General features: G+C 69.6%; 1 protein-coding gene across 1 annotated transcript; it reads right to left on the bottom strand.

Moving 5' to 3' along the window:
• Positions 1-1,079: 1,079 nt before the first annotated feature.
• MAPK8IP2 (mitogen-activated protein kinase 8 interacting protein 2) lies at positions 1,080-16,429 on the bottom strand. Its single transcript, XM_062020395.1, has 13 exons — positions 16,352-16,429; positions 9,432-9,537; positions 8,169-8,408; positions 6,421-6,520; positions 6,164-6,313; positions 3,968-6,037; positions 3,300-3,375; positions 3,042-3,214; positions 2,842-2,951; positions 2,647-2,766; positions 1,641-1,711; positions 1,360-1,458; positions 1,080-1,236 (listed from the first exon to the last, which is right to left on the bottom strand). Exons 1-13 carry the CDS (start codon positions 16,414-16,416, stop codon positions 1,164-1,166), a joined length of 3,453 nt encoding a protein of 1,150 aa, XP_061876379.1. The 5' UTR covers positions 16,417-16,429; the 3' UTR covers positions 1,080-1,163.
• Positions 16,430-17,034: the final 605 nt, after the last annotated feature.

Raw genomic sequence — 17,034 nt, 5'->3', positions numbered from 1 at the left:
GAGCATCCCCCCCAGAGCATCCCCACAGAGCATCCCCCCCAGAGCATCCCCATAGAACATCCCCACAGAGCATCCCCCCAGATCATCCCCCCCAAGAACACCCCCCCAGAGCACCTCCCGGCCTCGTGGTCACACCAAGCATATATTTTATTGAAAGACCAAGGTGATGACAAGGCAGTTGGGGAGAACCTTAACCAGGGTTTGTACAAGTGGCGTCTGCTTGGGGCTCCCAGGGTCGTTGGAGAGATAAATACCGGTACACAGAGCGGAGTGGAGTCGGAGTCACGACACGAGCACTGGGCGACACGCGGGGCCGGCAAGCGGAGGAGATGACCAGGCACAGCGGCGGGGAGCGGGGCGGCCGCGGCTGCTGCAGCGCTCGGGCCCCGGCGGCCGCCCTCGCCGCTTCCTCTCGCGGGGCAAATACATTCAGGCCCAGGGGGGGCTCCGGGGGGGGACCCGCGGCGAGACCCCCGCGCTGGGGGAGCCCCCCGGCCCGAGCGCAGCCCCTGCGCCCACCACGGGCAGCGCGGCCCCCCGGGAGGGAGCGGGGAGGGACTGCGGCGAGAGGGGTGGGGGGCTGCGGGGTCGGGCACAGGCTGAGGGGGCTGCAGGGGGGCACTGGGGCTGCTCCTGGGGGGCGCTGAGGGGCTGGGAGGGGGCTGCCGCCATGCGGGGCAGCGGCACGGCCTCGGGGGCTTTGTGGCTGGGGCTCACCCCAGCACCCCCCCCATTGCCCGCGCCCCCATCAGCCCCCCCAATCCTATTCACCCCCCCGAGCTCCTCCCCCCTCCGCTGCCCCCACAAGCGTTTCCCCGCGACCCCCTTGGGTCTCCAGTCCCCGCACGGCGGCTCTGGCCGTGCCAGCCCGCGATGGCTCCGCTCGTGCAGGGGGGCTGCGTCTCCCCCCGCGCCGGCGGCTCTGCCCCCCGCGGCCGGGGCTCAGGGCACGGCGCCGGGCGCCCCCCGGGTTCCCACCCGCGGCTGTGGCCCCCCGAGAAGCGCTGAGGATGCGGGTCGGGGGGGGGGAGGGCGGGGGGCGGGGAGAGTCCGTGGGGGGTGGGCTGGAGCGTGTGCAGGGGGTTCCAAGCCGGCTGGTTGTGGGGTCAGACACAGTCTGTGCCCGGCTGTGGGGCTGGAGGGGTGTGGAAGCAGGAGCCCCCTTACTCCAGGTAAATGTCCTCTGTGGGGCAGGCGTACTCCAGGTGCTCCTGGTAATATTCCTGAAACGCTCGTCTGCGGGGAACAAAGTGGACAGAGGGGGGCTCAGGGCCGGGCTGGGCCTGCACCCCAGCACTGCAGCCCCCTCTGCACCCCCTCCTTGCCCTTCCCCCCCCCCCCAGCCCCTCCCCATCTTACCCGACGCACTCGGCCACGTGCCGCATGGACTCCTGTGAGACGAAGACGTGGCAGGCGAAGCGGCTCAGCACCGGGTGCTTGGTGATGAACCCGAAGTAGCTGCGGGGAGAGGGCAGGCTGAGGGGAGCACACCCCGCTCCCGCCCCGGGGGGCTCTGCCAAGGGGGTGCCCGTGGGGCTGAGCAGGGAAGACTCGGTGTGGCAGCACGGGAGTGTGGGTGCCCCTGGCAGGGGAGGGAGGAGGGTGGTTCGGGGCTGGGGGTGCCTCGGGAGGGGTCTCACCAGCTGTTGCGGGGGTGGCACCCGCAGAAGGAGATGTTCTTCATCTGGAAGAAGTGGCTGCAGCGCTCGAACTGCAAGGAAAAGGCCGTGTGGGGTGAAGGAGCCCGTGTGGCACAGGGCAGGAGCCCCCCCGTGCCCCTCACACATCCACCGTGCCCCCCACACACCCACCGTGTCCCCCACACACCCCCTGTGCCCCCCCACACACCCCCTGTGCCCCCACACATCCTCTGTGTCCCCCACACACCCCTTGTGCCCCCACACATACCCCCTGTGCCCCCCACACAGCCTCTTTTCCCCCCACACACCCCTCGTGCCCCCCACACTCCCTGTGCCCCTCACACATCCACCGTGCCCCCCACACACCTTTCATTGCCCCCCACATATCCCCTGTGCCCCCCACACACCTTTCATTGCCCCCCACATATCCCCTGTGCCCCCCACACACCCTTCATGCCCCCCACACAGCCCGTGTGCCCCCCACACACCTCTCATGCCCCCCACACCCCTTGTGCCCCCACACACCCCTGTGCCCCCCACACAGCCCCGTGCCCCTCACATGCCCCCCCCTCTGCCCCCACACACCTCCGTGTCCCCACACACCTCTCATGCCCCCTACACAGCCTCTGTTCCCCCCACACAGCCCCATGCCCCCCACACACCTCTCATGCCCCCAACACCCCTTGTGCCCCCCACACACCCTTCATGCCCCCCACACAGCCCGTGTGCCCCCCACACACCTCTCATGCCCCCCACACCCCTTGTGCCCCCCACACACCCCTGTGCCCCCCACACACCCCTGTGCCCCCCACACAGCCCCGTGTCCCCCACATACCCCCTGTGCCTCCCACACCCCTCATGCCCCCCACACATCCCTTGTGTCTCCACACACTCCCCGTGCCCCCACACAGCCCCGTGCCCCCCACACACCCTCCGTGCCCCCACACACCCCCCGTGCCCCCCACACCCCTCATGCCCCCCGCACGCCCCCCGTGCCCCCACACACCTCCTCGTCATGGCTGTACTCGGTGACGGTCAGGATGAGCTTGATGCCCTGCAGCGTGATCTCCAGGTCGCAGCTGGCCGGTGGGCGCAGGTGCACCGTCAGCTTCCTGGTGGTGGCAATCTGGGGGGCAGGGGGTAGGTCAGGGTGGTGCGAGGAGGAGGGAGCTGCACCCACACCCCCTCCCCGGGGGCTCACCTTCTGCATGGCAGCGCAGAGGATGCCGTTGCCTTGGTGGTACGGCACCTCCACCGAGCCCAGGAACTGCACGTTGAACCTCTCCACCCAGCACGGGTTCCTCTTCAGGCCTGTGCAGCGGGAAGGGACGAGCAGACAGTGCCTCGAGGCCCCCCCACAGCCCCCTCCCCACGTCCCTGGGCACCCCACAAGGCTCCTACCGATGGCATCCCGGGCTTGGCCGACCACCTCGTGGGCGTAGAAGGCGGGGAAGATGCCCCTCTCCCCTGTCCGCATGTTGTAGCCCCGGTACCAATAGTCATCCTCCTCCAGCTCCACCAGGATGGGGTCGTCCACATCCAGCTCCAGCTCGTCCTCGTGGCGAGGGATGAACCTGGGGAGGGGGCGCAGGGAAGGAGTGAGGCAGGGCTGCGGGAGGGGGGTCCCGTGAGACCCCGGAGGCCGGGCTGGGCGCTCACCTGAACACGGCGCGGTGCGTTTGCTCCCGCTCCTCCCCGTTCACCATGCAGGAGAACAGCCCGAAGGACTCCGTGCCTGCGGAGGAGGCGGCTGCCGTGGGGCTGGGGGCAGCTCCCAGGGGACACCTCCCCAGCCCCTGTCCACCCCAGGGGGCTGCGAGACCCTCGGGGTGGGGGCAGCAGATGGCTGTTGCCCGTGGGGGCCTCCTTGGGGGGTCCCACCCGAGCCCCTGGCCCTGTGACACCCAACTGCAGCCCGAGGCCGAGGCTCTGGCGGGTGCTGGTGTGAGGATGGGGATCGGCCATGGCCTCCAGGTCCAGCCCTGTGCCCCCTGCAGCCCCCTGTGCCGTGCCACACAGGGACAGAACCACGGAACCATTTGGGTTGGAGAAGCCCCTGGAGCTGCTGCAGCCCCAGCCCTGCCCTGCCCCAGCCAGCACTGACCCCTCAGCACCTCAGCCCAGGGCTTTGGGGTCCCTCCAGGGCTGGGAACTGCCCCAGCTCCCTGGGCAGCCTGGCACAGGGCTCACACCCCTCTCAGGGAAACAGTTCTGCCTCAGCCCCAGCCTCACCCTCTGCAGGATGTCAGAGGGCAGCCAGGCTGCTGCCAGCACGCCGAGCAGCCCGGCGCAGCCTGGCATGGCACGGCCTGGCACGGGTCACTTACTGGAGGAGCGTGAGGTGCTGTTGACAAAGACATTGAGGAACTTCTTGGAGAACTGCAGGTCAGCCTCAGGGGACGAGTCCTCGGAGGAGCTGTGAGCGTCGGGGGCGCCCAGCCCGTCCCCGAACGCCGCCTCGTCGTCCAGCTCGCAGCGCTCGCAGGCCCGCAGCAGGTCGCTGTCGTCGCTCAGCACCGAGGTGCAGCGCCGCAGACTCACCAGCTCCAGCTGCGTGTGCTCGTCCACCACCAGCGTGTACTTCACCGAGTCGTAGGCCAGCGACTCGTCCAGCGCCCGCGGCTCCCCGGGCGCCGGCGGGTCCTCGGGGAAGGGGGAGCCCTTCAGGAACGGCGCCTCGTCCTCCTCACCGCGCGCCATGGCGAAGCCGCGGTTGGTCTTGGCGGTGGAGCCGCGGCCGGCGGGCGGGCTGGCGGCGGGGCCCTGCCCCTGGGGCTCTAACCGCACGTCGTCGATCATGTCGTCGGCCTCCAAGGCGCCCGAGGCCGGGTCCCTGCCGACGGCCCAGTCCCGCGGCCCCGTGGCGCCCCGGCGCTCGCCGGCACGCGCCTCGGCGCAGGGAGAGGCGCGGGGCGGCGCGGGCCGGCAGCCGAAGCCTGCCAGGACGTCGGAGGCAGCCAGCCTGGCGGCCGGGAAGACGGGGGCGATGGTGTCGTTGGTGGGGTTGCTGAGGAAGAGGAAAGGGCCCGGCTCGTCGGCGGGCAGCTCCGGCAGCGGCTCCACGCCGCAGCCTGGCGCCCGCTCGTCCTCGGCGCGCTGCAGGGAGCTGCGCAGCGTCTCCATGTCCACCAGCTCGATGGCGCGCTGGCAGCGCGGCAGGGCGGCCGCGTCCCCCGGGCGCGCCGCTGAGTCCCGGCAGCCGGGCTCCACGTCCAGCGCCTCGCTCGGCATCTCGGGCTCCAGGTCGGAAGCCGGGGAGATGGTGTCGCAGAGCGAGTGGGTCTGCTGGAAGCACTCGTCCGGGCACTTGATGGGGTAGGAGCCCTCGGAGATCATCTTGTTGACCAGGTTGCTGAGCAGCCAGGGCGAGTCCGAGTCCTCGCTCAGGTCGGGCTCCGACTCCGAGTCCGAGTCGTACTCGCTGTTGTCGTCCTCGTCGGCCTCGGGCATCAGCTTGGGCCCCACAGGCAGGTAGAAGGAGCGCCGGATGCTCTCCAGGCTGTGGTCGGGGTCGATCTTCAGGTCCAGGGGGCTGGAGGCGGAGATGTGCGTCTGGTCTGCGGGCGCGGGGGAGTCGGCGGGGTTCAGGCTGTCGTAGTAGCTCTCCATCTTCAGCTCGGCCAGGCTCTCCCGCCTCAGCACGCCGCGCTCCGGCAGCTCCCTCGCCAGGCTCTCCTCCTCCTCCTCCTCCTTTGCCTTGTCCAGCAGCAGGGAGTCCTTGATACCCATCAGCCCGGGGGCCTCCAGCTCCGTCTCCAGCTCAGCCTCCGAGGTGGGCGAGCTGGCCTCCTCGATGGAGTTGGTGAGGTGCGAGGACCTGCCGCTGCTGCTGTCGCTGCTCAGGTCCAGCTCCGTCTCCGAGATGGACGAGATCATGTTGCTGACCAGGCGCCCGCCGGCGAAAGCCGCCTCGATCTCCCCTTCCACGTCCGAGTCGGAGCCGGGCGAGCTGAGCTCTTCGCCGTGCCGGCCGCCGGGCAGGAAGGGCTTGGCGGTCCTGCTGGTGAGATCGGCCTCGATGCCGGGGTCCGACGAGGGCGAGGTGGTCTCCGAGGAGCCCGAGGGGTGCCCGCGCACGCCGGCCGCCCGCCCGGGCCGGGGCCCCTCCCCGTCGGAGCTCAGCGGCTCCGCCGGCCCCGCGGGGCGCACGTAGGCGCCTGGTGCCCCGTCACCCTGCCCCTCGCACCGCTCGGCCGCGACCGCCGACTCCTGCCGGGGCCGCGGGGAGCCCGGCTGCTGGTGGGGGGCTGTTGGAGACCCCGGGCTCCCGGCCCCCCGGCCGCCCCCTTCCCGGGCGCCGGCCGCGTGGGGCTTTGGCGGGGCGCGGGGGCCGGCGGCGGCCGCGGGGGCGCGTGGTGAGGAGCCGGCGTCGGGGCGGCCGGGAGCAGCCAAAGGCCCTGTTGGAGAGAGACACGGTTCAGGGGGCGGCTGGCGGAGGCGCGGCGGGGACTGCGGTGCTCGCGGCGCGCAGGAGATGACATTCATGTTATGGTCTTGCCCGGCTCTCGGGGGCGATGGGTTACCATGTGCCAGGGACTCGTGGCTGTTGCCTTGCGAGTCCAAGGGGGAGGGCTGCAGCGAGGCAGGGGGCTGCCCGGCCCGGGCGGGGAGCGGCCCCTTCGGGCTCTCCAGGCAGGGTCCGTCCTGGATGCAGGCGTGGGGAGATGAGTGTCCTGCAAGGGAAGGGCAGAGCCCCGGCGTCAGCCCCAAGCCCCCCCCGAGGGGTCAGAGCCAGCCCCTGCCCCCCGGATCGACACCCCCATCCCCATCCCACGCTCACCAGTGTGTGAGGAAGAGGAGGAGGAGGAGTGGAGAAGGGTGTCCTGCCAGCTGGTGCGCTGAGCGGGCAGCGGGAAGCTGCCGTTGTTGTTCAGGGAGTCCTGGGGAAAGAGCAGAGCCGGGGAGGGGAGCATGAGCACAGGGATGGGGTGTCAGGCGCGTCTGGGGACCCGGCAAGGGGAGGCAGCCAGGCTGGCTGTGGCACAGGGACGGCCAAGGTGCCTGAGGATGCCCCTGGCCATGGCTCGGTGCTCCCTGCTGCTCTGGCAGCGCCCAGGCCACGTGCCACGGGGCTTATGGGGATTAGGGCCGCGCCGTCCCCAGCTCCCCTGGCCGGCAGCACCCGCTGCAGAGCGGGACCAAGGGATGGCACACGGCCCATCCACAGAGCCCCAGGGACAACCCCCATCAGGGGACGTGCTGGAACCGCTGCCAACCCCCCGGGACCCCAGGCAAGGGCCCCGCTGCACCCCATCACCCCCAGCACCGAGCTCGGCACCAGCGAGAGAGATCCTGCTGCTGCCAAAGCTGCCGGGGACTGCAGGAGCTGGTGGGGCCAGCGCTGTGCAGCCAGGAGCTGGTGGGGTCAGGGCTGGGGGCTGTGCACTGCAGGAGCTGGCAGGGCCAGGGCTGGGGGCTGTGCACTGCAGGAGCTGGTGGGGCCAGGGCTGTGCAGCCAGGAGCTGGTGGGGCAGGGGCCGTGGGCTGCAGCAGCTGGTGGGTCTGGGGCTGTGTAGGCTGGAGCTGGTGGGGTCAGGGCCGTGGGCTGCAGGAGCTTGTGGGTCTGGGGCTGTGCAGGCAGGAGCTGGTGGGGTCAGGGCCGTGGGCTGCAGGAGCTGGTGGGTCTGGGGCTGTGCAGGCAGGAGCTGGCAGGGCTGGGGCTGTGGGCTGCAGGAGCTGGCAGGGCTGGGGCTGTGGGCTGCAGGAGCTGATGGGGCCGGGGCTGTGCAGGCAGGAGCTGGCAGGGCTGGGGCTGTGCCGGCCGGCACGGCAGCAGCTGTGGATTAGTCCCGGCAGGAAGCACAGGCAGCGATAATCCCACCGAGCAGGAGCTTAGGCAGCGGGGCGGGCACCGTGTGCCACGGGTGTGGAGGTCCTGGGGGGGTATGGGAATGGGTGCTGGGGAGACAGTACCCCAGGAGCAGGGTTGTGTCACCCCCCTGGGCTGGTGCAAGGAGGCCAGAGCATGATGGGCACCAAATCTGGCCATCGCTGGGGGCTCTGGTCGTGCCCAGTGGGATGACAGACCGAGGTGCCCGGTGGGGTTTGGCTTTGCCAGGGTGCAGCGGGTCAGGGCTGGCAGCCTCTAGGGCAGAGCCCACCCCCCTGCATTGTCCTGGCTGCGACCCCCAGCCCCCAGCAGCCCCCTCTCCCAGCAGAGTGCGGTGCCTGCCCAGGAAGGGGGGAGCTGAGATTGCCAAGAGCCCCCCCAGCACCATGGCAACGCAGCCGGCTGCAGGCGGCGCGGCTCGGCACGCGGCTCCCACGCACTGCGGCGGCACAGCCCACGGACGGCGGCACAGCCACACGCCTGCGCGGGCACACGGGGACCCCCTGCCCCGGGGCAGCCCTGGCACGGCTCTGGGCACAGGGGTGGGACGCACATGGCGTGTTGGCAGCCCTCAGCCCACCCCCCCGGGCAGAGCCCACCGCTGCGGGGCCCCTTCCCACGCCGCACCCCGTGTTGTGCCCCTCGGCCAGCCCCAGGGCGCAGGGGGCAGAGACCCCTCCTGGGCACCCCCCTCTCACCTGGGTGCCCGGGGCTGTCAGGTTGAGGGTGGTGGGACGGTGCTTCTGTGTCTCTTCGAGGGCGGGCGAGGGGATGGGTGAGGCCGAAGGGGATGGTGGAGCCTCCAGCTCGTTGCCCTCCTCCTCCTCTTCCTCCTCCTCCTCCTCCTCGTTGTCGTCGATCATCTCAAACTCCTGGAAGTCGTCCTGGAAGGTGCAGACGGGGTGCGGCTGCTCCCCACGCTCCAGCACCAGGCAGTCCTGGGGATGTGGCACAGGGGGAGTGAGCAGCCACGGCACGGCCACCACCATGGCACCACCTCCCCAGTGCCAGCCTGGCAGCACCAGCCTGGCAGCACCTCTGCTCCCACCACCATGGCACCACCTCCCCAGTGCCAGCCTGGCAGCACCAGCCTGGCAGGACCTCTGCTCGCACCACCATGGCATCACCTCCACAGTGCCAGCCTGGCAGCACCTCTGCTCCCACCACCATGGCATCACCTCCCTAGTGCCAGCTCAGCAGAACCTCTGCTCACACCACCATGGCATCACCTCCCCAGTGCCAGCTCAGCAGCACCTCTGCTCCCACCACCGTGGCACCACCTCCCCAGTGCCAGCCTGGCAGCACCAGCCTGGCAGCACCTCTGCTCTCAGCACTATGGCATCACCTCCCCAGTGCCAGCCTGGCAGCACCTCTGCTCTCAGCACTATGGCATCACCTCCCCAGTGCCAGCTCAGCAGCACCTCTGCTCTCAACACCATGGCATCACCTCCCTAGTGCCAGCCTGGCAGCACCTCTCCTCTCACCACCATTGCACCACCTCATCAGTGCCAGCCTGGCAGCACCAGCCTGGCAGCACCTCTGCTCTCACCACCATGGCACCACCTCCCCAGTGCCAGCCTGGCGGCACCTCTGCTCTCACTACCATGGCACCACCTCCCCAGTACCAGCCTGGCAGCACCTCTGCTCTCAGCACTATGGCATCACCTCCCCAGTGCCAGCCTGGCAGCACCTCTGCTCTCAGCACTATGGCATCACCTCCCCAGTGCCAGCCTGGCAGCACCTCTGCTCTCAGCACTATGGCATCACCTCCCCAGTGCCAGCCTGGCAGCACCTCTGCTCCCACCATCACGGCATCACCTCCCCAGCACTGGCCTGGCAGCTCATCCACTCCCACCACAACAGGCCCTGGGGTGCCCAGCCATGCCAGGGGTCCCTGGGCTCGGCCCCCTGGGCTCTGGGGGGGCTTTGCCCGGCGCTCCCGGGGTCCCTGCGCTTGGCACCTTCTCATAGTGGTCCGAGTCGTAGTTGAGGCCGATGCCGCAGTCGTCCGTGATCTCTGACAGGTCCTCGTCGTCGAACTCCTCCAGGCTGATGTCCTGGGGGGGCCTGGGGAGAGGGGCTGGGCTGTCACACCATGGGGAAACACCTCCCGCTCCCCCCACAGCACCAGGAGCTGTGCCACACAGAGGTGTCAAAGCCACCACCACGGTGGGCAGCACCCACATTCCCAGCACAGCCAAATCCCTTGAGCCAAACCCCAGGCAACGCTGCTCTCTGCCACTCCCTGTCAGGAGGCTGCAGGGAGCTGGGGGTCGGGCTCTGCTCCCCAGCCATGAGCAACAGCCCCAGAGGAAAGGGGCTGGAGCTGCCCCAGGGGAGGCTGAGGCTGGAGCTGAGGCAGAACTGTTTCCCTCAGAGGGGTGTGAGCCCTGTGCCAGGCTGCCCAGGGAGCTGGGGGAGTGCCCAGCCCTGGAGGGACCCCAAAGCCATGGGGTGAGGTGCTGAGGGGTCAGTGCTGGCTGGGGCAGGGTGAGGGCTCAGGGCTGGGGCTGCAGCAGCTCCAGGGTCTGTTCCATCCCCAATGACTCTGATTCTCTGATCCCAGGCAGATGCCAGGGCTGAGGCAGGAGGGGATGGTCACTGCTGCTGGTAGCTTTGGGGTGACCTGTGCCGTGGGGTTCCCGTCGGTGTGAGCCGAAACAGAGCTGGGCACCATCCTGCAGCGCTGCCCGGGCACTGGGATGGGGGCAGCGAGGGGGCTGTGTGCCCCCCAGCCCTGCCCTGCCCGCCCCGGGGTGAGGGCAGGCAGAGGAGCGGAGCAGAGCCGCTCTGGGAGGAACGGGGGTGTCACAGAAACCAGCGGTTTCTGCAGGGAAAGGGGGAAAAACAGGCAAGGAAGGAAAAAGGCGACACGTGTTGGCAGGGTCTGGGGTGAGGAAACGGAACCCGACCGCTCCCGGCGGCTCTGGAGGGTGGGAGGTGCCATCCGGGACCCTCTGCCCACCCCCACAGTGCCTGGGGACACCCAGGGCTCCCCCCAACCCAGCCTCAAGGGAACGTGGCTCTTTAGGTGGGGACAGGGCTGGGGGCACACAGCCGGCAGCGGGAGCAGAGCCCCAGGCAAGCGGGGTCACGCTGCTGCCCCCCGTTTGTCTCCTGCTCCTGTCCCAACCCGCCCTTCCCCAGCCCCTCACCCCCACGGGCGCTCGCTCCCGATTCACAGGGAGAAAGATTTCCCCTAATCACATAATTCCCTGAAGTAGGCCAGAGACAGCATCAACACTCACACATCTGTGGCAAAAACCCAGAGCCGGTGGGGAGCCGCGGCCTCGGCTGTGATGGGGCTGGTGTGATGGGGCTGGTTTGGTTGTGATGGGGCTGGTGTGATGGGGCTGGCTGTGATGGGGCTGTTGTGATGGGGCTGGTTTGGCTGTGATGAGGCTGTTGTGATGAGGCTAGTTGTGATGGGGCTGTTGTGATGAGGCTGGTTGTGATGGGGCTGGTTGTGATGGGGCTGGTGTGATGGGGCTGGTTTGGTTGTGATGGGGCTGTTGTGATGAGGCTGGTTGTGATGGGGCTGGTTGTGATGGGGCTGGTGTGATGGGGCTGGTTTGGTTGTGATGGGGCTGGTTGTGATGGGGCTGGTTGTGATGGGGCTGTTGTGATGGGGCTGGTTGTGATGGGGCTGGTTTGGTTGTGATGGGGCTGGTTGTGATGGGGCTGTTGTGATGGGGCTGGTTTGGCTGTGATGGGGCTGTTGTGATGGGGCTGGTTGTGATGGGGCTGGTGTGATGGGGCTGGTTTGGCTATGATGGGGCTGTTGTGATGGGGCTGGTTGTGATGGGGCTGGTGTGATGGGGCTGGTTTGGCTATGATGGGGCTGTTGTGATGGGGCTGGTGTGATGGGGCTGGTTTGGTTGTGATGGGGCTGTTGTGATGGGGCTGGTGTGATGGGGCTGGCTGTGATGGGGCTGGTTTGGTTGTGATGGGGCTGGTTGTGATGGGGCTGTTGTGATGGGGCTGGTTGTGATGGGGCTGGTGTGATGGGGCTGGTTTGGCTATGATGGGGCTGTTGTGATGGGGCTGGTGTGATGGGGCTGGTGTGATGGGGCTGGTTTGGCTGTGATGGGGCTGGTTGTGATGGGGCTGTTGTGATGGGGCTGGTTTGGCTGTGATGGGGCTGTTGTGATGGGGCTGGTTGTGATGGGGCTGGTGTGATGGGGCTGGTTTGGCTGTGATGGGGCTGTTGTGATGGGGCTGGTGTGATGGGGCTGGTGTGATGGGGCTGGTTTGGTTGTGACGGGGCTGTTGTGATGGGGCTGGTGTGATGGGGCTGGCTGTGATGGGGCTGGTTTGGCTGTGATGGGGCTGGTGTGATGGGGCTGGTTGTGATGGGGCTGGTTGTGATGGGGCTGGTTTGGCTGTGATGGGGCTGGTTGTGATGGGGCTGCAGGACCCTGGGGGTGGTGGGGAGCAAGGTCTGTACCCCTAGTCCCAGAGATAGGGGTGGCTGCAGCCCCACAGACAGGGGTTAGGAGCAGGGTCCTGCTGCTGCCAGGCTGTGCTCCCCAGGGCAGGCTGGAGCCCCAGGGGTCCCTCGACCACCCAAGGCAGGAGGGAGGTGGGTGAGTGAGCAGGAGCAGCCCAGCCGTGGGGCCTCCCAGCATGGAGACCTGCCAGGGCCTGCAGACCCCCGGCCAGGCTCTGCTCCCACTGCCCTGGGACCCCTCACCAGTGCACCAACAGCTCTGACAGTCCTTGTCCTGGCTGAGGGGACACACACGGCTAGTATGGCACGGCACATCGTGGCACAGCACATCAGAGCATGGGACATCGTGGCACAGCACATCGTGGCACGGGACATCGTGGCACGGGACATCGTGGCACGGCTCCTGCCCTGCAGCCAGGCTCTGGCTGCCCAGGGAGGCTGTTCCCTCTCAGCAGGGAGCGACCGCCGTGACAACCCGTGGGTGAAATTTCTAGGTCACGGCGCTGCTGAGCTGGGGATGGGCACAGGAGTGGGCACAGGGATAGGCACAGGGATGGAGATGGGGATGGGCACGGGGATGGGCATGGGGGTGAGGACAGAGATGGGCATGGGCACAGGGATGGAGATGGGGATGGGCACAGGGATGGGGATGGGCACAGGGATGGGCATGGGGATGGGCACAGGGATGGAGATGGGCACAGGGATGGGCATAGGGATGAAGATGGGCACAGGGATGGAGATGAGCATGGGGATGGGCACAGGGATGGGGATGAACACAGGGATGGGGATGAGCATGGGGACAGAGATGGGCATGGGGATGGGGATGAGCACAGGGATGGAGATGAGCACAGGGATGGGGATGAGTGTGGGGACAGAGATGGGCATGGGGATGGAGATGAGCACAGGGATGGGGATGGGCACAGGGACGGAGACGGGCACAGGGACGGAGACGGGCACAGGGATGAGGATGAGCATGGGGACAGAGATGGGCACAGGGATGGGGATGGGCACAGGGATGGGGATGGGCACAGGGATGGAGATGGGCACAGGGATGGGCATAGGGATGAAGATGGGCACAGGGATGGAGATGAGCATGGGGATGGGCACAGGGATGGGGATGAACACAGGGATGGGGATGAGCGTGGGGACAGAGATGGGCATGGGGATGGGGATGAGCACAGGGATGGAGATGAGCACAGGGATGGGGATGGGCACAGGGACGGAGACGGGCACAGGGACGGAGACGGGCACAGGGATGAGGATGAGCATGGGGATGGAGATGAGCATGGGGATGGGCACAGGGATGGGGATGAACACAGGGATGGAGATGAGCATGGGGACAGAGATGGGCACAGGGATGGGGATGAGCATGGGGATGGGGATGGGCACAGGGATGAAGTCGGGCTTACGGATGAGGCTGCCATGGCAGGAAGGGGCTGGCAGCCAGAGCCAGCCTGGCCATGCAGCCTCCCCGAGGGGACCCTTGGGGACCTTGGCCATAGCCCCACTGCAGCCAGAGCAGAGGCAGCCCCATCGCTGCAGGTGCAGGGAGACTCGAAGCAGCCCCACTGCCTCTGCCTTGCCCTGGGCTGAGCCAAGGCCAGAGCAAAGGGGTCCCAATGCCAGGCTGGCCTGGGGCAGGGGGAGCAGAGCTGTGCAGAGCAAAGGGGTCCCAATGCCAGGCTGGCCTGGGGCAGGGGGAGCAGAGCTGTGCAGAGCAAAGGGGTCCCAATGCCAGGCTGGCCTGGGGCAGGGGGAGCAGAGCTGTGCAGAGCAAAGGGGTCCCAATGCCAGGCTGGCCTGGGGCAGGGGGAGCAGAGCTGTGCAGGGCTGGGCAGAGCAAAGGGGTCCCAATGCCAGGCTGGCCTGGGGCAGGGGCAGCAGAGCTGTGCAGCACACACAGCAGCACACACAGCAGCACACACACTGGGGTGCAGGGAGCTGCCAGGGCCAGGCTTCCCAGGCAGCCACACACAGAGTGAATCTGCTGATGGTTTTCAGCCCAGCTCCCCGGACGCTTGGCACCGGCAGCGTTCTGCAATGGCTTCTCCCTCAGGGACAGGCACGGCAGCGTGTGCCCATCCCTCTCTGTGCCCACTCCTCTGGGTGCTGACCCTCGGGGGCCTGGCCCTGGCCAGCAGCACCCACCCCAAACCCTGTGACCAGCACCCACGGCTGGACCTGTGGCCACCCCATTGGGCTGGTGCCATGGGCTGGGAGGCAGGAGCCACCCCTCAGGAGCCCTGCCAAGGCCCCACTGCATGCACCCCAAACCAATCCCTCCCAGCCAAGTCATCTTCACCGGCTTCTCCTTCCCCCCCGACAAGGGCTCCCAGCCCCCCAGCCCCAGGCCTCCTTGGAAAGGGCACAATCCGGATTCGGCCCCTGCAGGACCCCACTGAACCAGGGCACAGAGGCTGCACCGCTGGTGCTGGCCACAGCCAGGACCTCATCCCTGCCCCCCTGGCCCTGCCAGGCTCGGGGGGCTCGTGGGCACTCAGCTGGGTCTGGGGGCACTCGCTGCCACGGCGGCCCCGGGGGTTTAAGCCAGCTCCCCGGGACTGGCACAGCTCCCCAGGCTCTGGCAGGATGGGGGTCACAGCCCCAGCCCACTGTCGCCTGCAGAGGGGCTTTGTGGCCCCAGGGCTCGGGGCAGCATCAGGGACCTTGGGGACTGAACGCTCCCGTGGGAGAGGCTGCGCTCACCCCTCCCAGCAAGGGCAGGGGGACACGAGCAGCAGCGGCTCAGCACCGAGGCACCGAGCTCAGGGGGAGAGGAGCCAGGCCCAGGGGGCTCCATCCAGGGCAGGGGGACACGAGCAGCAGCGGCTCAGCACCGAGGCACCGAGCTCAGGGGGAGAGGAGCCGGGCCTGGGGGGCTCCATCCAGGGCAGGGGGACACGAGCAGCAGCGGCTCAGCCCCAGGGCAGAGGAGCCAGGCCCGGGGGGCTCCATCCAGGGCAGGGGGACACGAGCAGCAGCGGCTCAGCCCCAGGGCAGAGGAGCCAGGCCTGGGGGGCTCCATCCAGGGCAGGGGGACACGAGCAGCAGCGGCTCAGCCCCAGGCCCGGGGGGCTCCATCCTGCTCACAGCTCCCGCTGGGACACGTCCCTGCCTCAGGCCTCTGGCACAGCAAAGGGTAGAAACCAGCACTGAGCACTGAGTGGGGGGGACCCGGTGAGACCCCCAGAGAAGTGCTGGGGCCTAAATGCCGGGCAAGAGGCAGAAAGGAACCGAGCAGGCACAGCAGAGGCCGCGTCCTCCCCTCCCTGCACCACCACACGCAGCGACGGCACCGGCCCGTGTGCAGGGACAGGGAGGGGACACGGGGGGACACAGGGGGGACAAAGGGGGAAGGGGACATGGGGGGGACACGGGGGGAAGGGGACATGGAGGGGGACATGGGGAGAAGGGGACATGGAGGGGGACATGGAGGGGACACGGAGGGGGACACGAGAGGGACATGGAGGGGACACGGAGGGGACACGAGAGGGACATGGAGGGGGACAGAGGGGAAGGGGACACTCCCCAGGGAGCAGCCCTGAGACGTGCCCAGCACAGGCCAGAACCAACTCAGGCCGCCCTCCCAGACCCCACAGCGCCGGGGGTCCCGCCGCTCCCTGCCGCCACCTCCCACCCGTCCTCCCCCCGACCACTGCGGGGCCAGCCCATCCCGCACCCAGCCCCTGTCCCGCCCCGCTCCCCGCAGACCCTGGCCCGCACGGGGTCCCGCCAGGGCCAGGCGAGCTGCGGACCCCCGGGGGGCGCGGGCACCGCGACCCTGCGCTAAGGTGACCCCCGGGCCCTGGCAGCGCTCCCGGGGGTTGCGGGGGGATGGGGTGGGGGGGGGAGGCGCTGCTTTCATCACGCACCAGCCCTCCGAACCCTCTCGGGACCCCCAAACCCTCGTCGGCCGCGGAGCCCCCGGCCCGGCGGCGACCCCCGCTCCCTCCGGGCCCGTCGCCGGGGCCGCTGCGGCGCGGCGGGAGAGACAAAGAGGAGGCGGCGGCCCCCCCGCACCGGCGGGATGCGGCGGCCCCGGGCACGGCCGAGCCGCGGCGGGGGGCTCGGCCCGGGGGGCACTGCCTCGGCCAGGGGAGGGGGTGGGCAGCGCGGACCCCCAGCGCCGGCGCCCCCCAGCCCCGGAGGGATGCTGCGGGGGGGATGCGGCCGGCGGCCGCTGCGTCGTTAATCCCCGCACCGGGAAGCGCCGGCGGCCTGCGCGGCCCCGGCAGCACAAGGTGAACGGGCGGAACGAGCGGAGATGAACGGGGGGGTCCCGGGCCCACCACAGCGCCGCCTCCCCCCACCCCGCGCCGGTGCCAAGGGCGGTGCGGCGCGAAGGGCCCCGCATCGCCCCCCCCCCACCCCGCGCCACCGGCCCCCCGCGCCACCGGCCCCCGCATCACCGGCCCCCCGCGCCGGGCTCACCTGCAGCCGGGCGGCGAAAGCGAATGGAAGGTGGAGAGCGAGAACATCTCGGCGCGATCCGCCATCTTCTCCCGGCCGGGGCTGCGCCGGACTGCGGAGCTGCGCGGGGCGGGGAGCGCGGGGCGGGGGATGCGGGGCGGGGGACGCGGGGCGGGGAGCGGGGAGCGCGGGGCGGGGGATGCGGGGCGGGGAGCGCGGGGCGGGGGATGCGGGGCGGGGGACGCGGGGCGGGGAGAGCGAGGTGGGGGATGCGGGGCGGGGAGCGCGGGGCGGGGGATGCGGGGCGGGGAGCGCGGGGGGCGCGGGGCGGGCGGGGAGGGGGCGTGGACAGGAGAGGGGGCCGGTGGAGGCTGGGAAGCTGGGGGGGGGTCTGGGAGGGGCGGGCGGTTGTTATCGGGCTGTGCGGGGAGGTGGGGGGCGGTGGAGGGAGGGGATGGAGGTGGGTACGGGGAGGGGGGAGGCTCAGGGGGGTGCTGGGGCTGTGTAGGAGTTGGGGGGGGGCGCACAGAGGGGGGGGGGGGATGCGTAAGGGGGTGTGGAAGGGACGGGGCGGGTGGGCTGTGCGGGGAGAGTCGGAGCTGTCCGGGGGGCTCTGCGGGGGGAGAGTCAGAGCGCTCTACGGGAACCACAGAGGGAAGGCGAGAGGGGAGGGGCGGGGGTCTGCGGGGAGTTGTATGGGGGGC

This window comes from Colius striatus, chromosome 1 (genome assembly GCF_028858725.1).
Source record: "Colius striatus isolate bColStr4 chromosome 1, bColStr4.1.hap1, whole genome shotgun sequence".
Classification (NCBI taxonomy): domain Eukaryota; kingdom Metazoa; phylum Chordata; class Aves; order Coliiformes; family Coliidae; genus Colius; species Colius striatus.
This window is presented reverse-complemented; position numbering and strand designations above follow the sequence as displayed.

Excerpts from the sequence above, each read along its gene's own strand:
- MAPK8IP2 (XM_062020395.1), bottom strand. The coding sequence starts at position 16,416 with ATGGCGGATCGCGCCGAGATGTTCTCGCTCTCCACCTTCCATTCGCTT. Across the intron at positions 6,038-6,163 it reads CCACGAGTCCCTGGCACATG|GGCCTTTGGCTGCTCCCGGC; the intron begins GTAACCCATCGC and ends TCTCTCCAACAG. Across the intron at positions 2,767-2,841 it reads TCTGCGCTGCCATGCAGAAG|ATTGCCACCACCAGGAAGCT; the intron begins GTGAGCCCCCGG and ends CCTGCCCCCCAG.